Here is a 6,000-nt window from a genome sequence, read left to right on the forward strand (position 1 = left end):
CAGGTGCCCATCTGCCCGCCATGGCCCAAGGAGCTACTTTGTCATTAGGGCATCATGACTGTGCAGAATTTCACTGGGTTAAAACCAAACATAAAAGAAAGAGTCAGTCTGTGGTCAGAGGGTGCCTGAGGATCTTGGAGGTCCCATCCCCAGCAGGAAGGCCCTTGGGGATGCCCTTGAGGAATAGTAGCATTGCCTGTGCTTGGAAGCCCTGATGACCCCCAGTGCCCCAGCAGCCCGCTCCAGTGGGACAGCTCCACCTACTGGGAGCCCCTCCTCCTTGGAAATCTGCCCCTCGGTGAGGCTACAGCCCATCTCCAGTTGCAGGTGACAGCTGTAGTCTGCTGGACGCGTGTGTCTCCAGAAGCAGGCTGCCTGGGCTCAAACCCTGGCTCATATGTAAATGCTTGGCACTTAGTGACGCTCAGTCAGTCATGGCTATTCTTTGTGATTATTCACTTTGCCTGGAAATCTTTTTCTGGTCAGAGCCTCGCTGTTTCCTTCAGCACAGCTTCACACATGGCTCTGCAGTCCCTCGGCAGCCTACTCTTCTTCCCTGCTGGGGAACACTCACCGTGGCCCTCTAAGTACGGCCCCACCACCCAGAGCAGAGCAGAACTGGGCAGGCTCCCTGTCTCAAGGCACGGAGAAGGCCCCAGCGCGGCCACACTCTGGGGCTGGCCCATGGCAAGTCCACACCTGCCACTGATATCTATCCCAGAGGCTTTTTTGCACAACAGTTGCCGAGTGCTGTTTCTGCACCCCAGTTGTGGGAGCATAAAATGATGGGGTGCAAGTGGCAGCCTCCACTGAAGGTCAGTGGGATGGGCTGGCCTTGGCCAGGCACCAGTTGAACCCAGAACAAGCTCGGCCATCATCCTCCACTGCGCAGCCAGCATCACACTTTGTCCCAGTTTCTGTTTGTCTACGAGGAACCCACTATGCTGGGCTTCAGCCAATGGAACTGGAGCCCCTTGTTCCCCAGACACCCTGTGTGTGCTCCAGCCTGTCCCCACTGCCCAGGCCGATCCCTTTACCTCGCACCCTCTTCCCCCGCTGATGGGGCTCTGAGTCTGCCTTTAGATTCTCTGGGGACCCCAGGGATCTGCAATTTTAAGAGGCTTCCCAAGGTCTGTGTGCAGGGGCACAGACCACAGTGTGGGGTCATCTCTGCTTCTCCTCCCTGCACCACATGCCTCCGCCTGGCCCGATTGTCGCCTACCAGGCTGAAATCCCCTGGTGGGCTGGGGCTGCGGTCAGGCCCGCCTTTCTTCCCTTGGACCACCTAACACAGTGCCTGGCGTGCTATAGGTGCTCAGTCACTTCCTGCTGAGTATAATTCGCCGAGTTGACTGTGCTCATAACTGCTGGGACAGTAGCATTGTCGAGGGACAGTGGTGACTACTTGAGAGCCCCTGGAGCATAGGAACTGGATCCTGTCCTCTGTGTCCCCAGGGCCTGGCACTTAGTGGGGGATCGGTGAGCGAGTGACTATGCGGAGAATGGGGTGGAGTTTGTATGAGGTGAAGAACTGGTAGAGCCATTCTCTGAAGAGGCCACGGTCCTCTTCACAGTCCCCCTGTTAGGAAGGCTGGGGTTAAGCTGACGTCAGGGGGCCTGATGGGCACTGCACCCTTGCTGGAGCTCTGTGGAGGGACAGCAGGAGCAGCCAGGGCGAGTCCAGCACTCAGGTCGCGGGCGAGAGCCCAGCTCCTGCGCTGCCCAGCAGAGCCATCAGGCATGTTACTTGCCCTTCTTTGGGCCTGAGTTTCCTTGTCTGTAAGAGGCAGACTGAGTGCTTGGCAGAGGGCCTTGCGTGCTCGGTGCAGATTACGCGGCTGTTACTGTCAACAGTAATGAGGACAGTCAAATCCCCTCGATCACTGACTTCTTGCTTATTACCTCTCTACAGAAAAAGCACCAGAGGCTTAAGCGTCAGAAAGAGCCTGATGAGGAGGAGCTGGAGATGCCTCCTCAGTACCAAGGTGAGGCTTCCACTTTTCTCTTTTGGGACATACTGACCCCTGTCACCTGCATTAGGCAGGGGAGTTTGTAGGGAGGGATGGCCTGGTTGCATTCAGTCAGCACCAGCAAAGATTGACTGATAGGACACATAAGACTGCACTGGAGGCCAAAGGGGCCTGGGGGTGAGGAAGAGCCTGGGGTTAGCAGATCTGTGCATGGAACCCCTGAGCCCCAGCTCCTCCCCACCACCCAGGCCTTCCATGACGCTTGCAGCCCACCCCTTCTCCCGAGAGCTATTTGCCTCTTGTCTACCCTAAGAGCTCCAGTCCTGAGTCAGGCTGGGTTTGGAGAAGCCACCTGGCTGGTGTTGAGGATGGGAGTTGGGAGGGTTAGTGCTGGGCCTGGCCAGAGAGTCCCCTCTACATGTATCTCTGGGCCCATAGGCTGTTGCCCTCACCAGAGCAGCTACTAGAAGTATGAAGATGGCTTCACCTCTGCTTCCTTCCTCCCAGGGCAGCCCCTGCAGGACTCCTGCCCCAGGCCCTTGCAGCAGAGCCTTTGCTTTGGCATCTGGAGGGCTGGGGACTCCTGTGGAAGTCTCTGATTCCAGTATCGGGTGTGTCCTCAGAACCCCAGAGCATCCTAACTCAATTAGAGAACCTCATGGCTCTTTCTCCTGTGGCCCCTACGAGCCAGGGCCCGACTCACCTGCTCTGCTCTGAGCTGGTGTGGCATAAAAGCAGTAGTGCCAGTTGATGGGGCAGGAGGCCTGGGGTTGGGACTGCTTACCCAGCTGCTTCTTAGCTGTGTGACCTTGGCCTGGTTACACTGCCTCTCTCAGCTTCTAGTTTCTCATCTGTAAAAAAAAAAAGCAGGGGCGGGGCTTCATATTGGTCATCCCAGAGAGTCCTCCTGGGTTGGCATTATAGGATTCCATCCATGAGCGTGTTGGGTTGGAGAGGACAACTGACCTTGGGCAAGGACCCTGGTCTCTCTAGGCCAGTTTTCACATCCGTACAGGGGGATAAATAGCTGCCCTTCCGTCTCACGGTGTTGGTGTGAAGCCCAAATGAGATAAGGGCGGGAAAGCCTCAAATGCCTTGTTTTACAGATGAAGTTAAGAGGCTTGTCCGAGGTTAGAGCTGTAAGCGGCAGAGCTGAGAGTTGAACCTGGCTCTGTACCTGAATTCTGTCTGAGTTTAAAGCCCATGTTCCTTCTCCTAGAACAAATGGAGCAGGCGTCACTTTGGAGAACGTGGGTTACTTTACGTTAGTGGAGAATGTGTGTCCCCAGGGGACCCTGGTAGGCCTCTGAGGATTCTGGGTCAGTCTGAGGAGCCCATGGTCTGTCATACCACTGACAGTCCCTCCTCGAGGAAGGTCATTGTCCTGCTCGGTAGGGGACAGAGCCAAGTTCCTGACCTTTTTTCATCTGCTTCTCTGAGAGAAGGTGCCCGTGGCCTTCCTCCAGGAGGAAGCTGCCCTGGCTCTGCGTGACTCATGGTCTCTGTTCTCCCTTCAGCTGGAGGCACTGGCATCCATCGCCCCGTGGCCAAGAAGGCTACGCCTGGTGCCGAATACAAGGCCAAGGTAAGAGCTGCCTGTGGGGATGGGGTCTCCTGGCACTGGACAGGTACCAGGGAGGGGCAAGGAGGAGCAGGGCAGCTGTGCCCATCACTGCCCTGGAGCCAGACTGAGGCCAGGGAAGAAGAAGGGGCACGCCAAGGTCTTCTTGGTATCTGCAGTAGGGGACCTTGTTGAATGGCTTTGCAGGGCTACAGGTGCTCTTTGGCACCTCCTAAGGCAGAGAGTGAAGGGAGGGGAAGATTAGGGTCTGTCTGGTCAGGGGCAAGGGTGGAAGGGGGTCCCTCACACTCCTAGCTGACTCTGTTTCTCCGGATGAGCAGAAGGCAAAGGGTGACGTGAAGAGGAAAGGTCGGCTTGATCCGTATGCCTACATCCCCCTCACTAGAACCAAGCTCAATCGCAGGTATGCTGGCATGCTGGGGGCAGGCTGGACATGCTGGGGGCGGGACAGGGAGCTCAGTCCTCCAAAGAAGGGAAGGCCTTATTCTCATGAAACTCAATCCCTCGAGTCTTGCCCAGTTTTTTACATACATTGATTGATTGATTGATTGACTGAGACAGGGTCTCACTCTGTTGCCCAGGCTGGAGTGCAGTGGTGTCATCCTAGCTACAACCTCAAACTCCTGGGCTTAAGCAATCCTCTTGCCTCAGCCTCCTGAGTAGCAGGGACTGTAGGCATGTGCCACCACACCCAGCTAATTTTCTATTTTTTGTAGAGATGGGGTCTCACTATGTTGCCCAGGCTGGTCTTGAACTCCTGGCCTCAAGTGATCCTTCCATTTCTGTCTCCCAAAGTGCTGGGATTGTAGGTGTGAGCCACCTCACCCAGCTTTATTTTTATCTTCCAACATGCACCTACATGTAGTCAGTACCTACCTATGTTATTGACTTGAACTGCTGTTTTAAACATGACATTATGTCATGCAGAAATTTTCTAGTATGTACATATCTACATAGTCATCATTTTTAATAGCTTTATGTAATTCACTTTTCTAATACCCTTATTGGTAGAAAATTAGAGTCGTTTCCAACTCTGGCCATTAAATAAAGCTCTTGGCCAGGTGCGGTGGCTCACGCCTGTAATCCCAGCACTTTGGGAGGCTAAAGTGGGGGAGGATCGCCTAAGCCCAGGAGTTCGGGGTTGCAGTGAGTTATGATTGTGCCACTGCACTCCAGCCTGGGCAACAAAACAAGACCCTGTCTCAAGAAAAAAAAAAGAAATAGGACTCTTAGGAGGGAGTACAAGGACCATACTAGGGAAATGGTGTTCTAAACTTACAATCACAAAAAAGCTTCTGCTGAACAAAGGTTACCTTTAATTGAAAGGATGGGTAGATACAGTCAGCTTTGACGTTCTCAGTACACACGTTAGAGGAAGAGGGGAAGAGAGGCCCATTCGCAGGGGGGATTGTGCCAGAATGGAGCGGCCCAGTCAGGACATGAGCCGTGTGGAAGCTGGTGCCGCACCTGGTCTGCCCAGTTCACGTGCTGCCCACCACTGGCCCCCTCTCCCCATCCCTCTGGTGCTGGAGGGAACTGTCATTTGACATTGGGAGGAAGGGGGCCACCTATTCTCAGCCAGATGTGGCCTTTCTGTTCCTTGTCCCTGCAGGAAGAAGGTAAAGCTGCAGGGACAGTTCAAAGGCCTGGTGAAAGCTGCCCGGCGAGGTTCCCAGGTGGGACACAAACTCCGCAGAAAGGATCGTCGGCCCTGAGGCCCCAGGGCCCCTAGGCTGCTCTGGGGTCCAGTCCCTTTTCATCCCCTAAGCTGCCTTGACACCAGCTCCAGGTGCTTGGGACTGTGGCAGAGCCTGGACCTAGGATGACTTCTTGGAACCAAGGCTTGGCTTCCAGAGAGTTGCCTCAGATTTTGGAAGCTCCAAATGGGAACCACCCTTTAGGGGCATCCCTGGTACCTGGAAATGGGAATGTGGCCTCACTACCTCTGAGTAGGCCCAATGAGACAGCTTTGCTTTCTGCCCGAAGTGACCATGAGCAACAGAGCGGATAATCTTACGTTTCCTCCAGCTGCTGGTAGCCACGTGGCACTCTCGACCTGGCTGTGGTCTGGGTGTATGAGATTTACTGTGACCAGATGTAGAATAAATGTGTATCACCATGCATTATTTTTAGAAACGCCATGTTTCATAACTTGCGCCCTCCAGGGTTAAGAACAGTGTCCAGTTGTTGGCATGAGTGGCTTGACCCCTTCCTGGTCAACTGTCAACATCCTGTCCAGGGCATAGCACGATGCTTTACCCATAAGTCAGTCCTTAGAAATGCCCAGGCACCCACCTGTGTCAGGAGAGCTCCCTGACTTCACTCTACAATCCCAGTCAGAAAGCGCCGTTTGGGGGGTCGGGAGGGGCAGTGAAAACCCTCGGGCTGGTCTCTGAGCTGTGGTTGAGCACCAGGGATGCAGAACAGAAAGAGGACGCAGCCCGCTGA

At 54.7% G+C, this 6,000-nt stretch overlaps 1 protein-coding gene across 1 annotated transcript in view; it reads left to right on the forward strand.

The window, feature by feature from the left end:
* Positions 1-5,675, forward strand: part of RRP12 (ribosomal RNA processing 12 homolog (S. cerevisiae)) — a 39,150-nt gene extending 33,475 nt beyond the window's left edge. The window contains exons 31-34 of the mRNA XM_012654489.1: positions 1,913-1,985; positions 3,488-3,555; positions 3,873-3,955; positions 5,165-5,675. Of these exons, the coding sequence (XP_012509943.1) occupies positions 1,913-1,985; positions 3,488-3,555; positions 3,873-3,955; positions 5,165-5,267 (327 nt within the window). The 3' untranslated portion in view covers positions 5,268-5,675. The remainder of the gene's footprint in view (positions 1-1,912; positions 1,986-3,487; positions 3,556-3,872; positions 3,956-5,164) is intronic.
* Positions 5,676-6,000: the final 325 nt, after the last annotated feature.

The sequence above is a fragment of the Propithecus coquereli genome, unplaced genomic scaffold, assembly GCF_000956105.1.
Source record: "Propithecus coquereli isolate 6110/MARCELLA unplaced genomic scaffold, Pcoq_1.0 Scaffold440, whole genome shotgun sequence".
In the NCBI taxonomy this organism is placed as follows: Eukaryota; Metazoa; Chordata; class Mammalia; order Primates; family Indriidae; genus Propithecus; species Propithecus coquereli.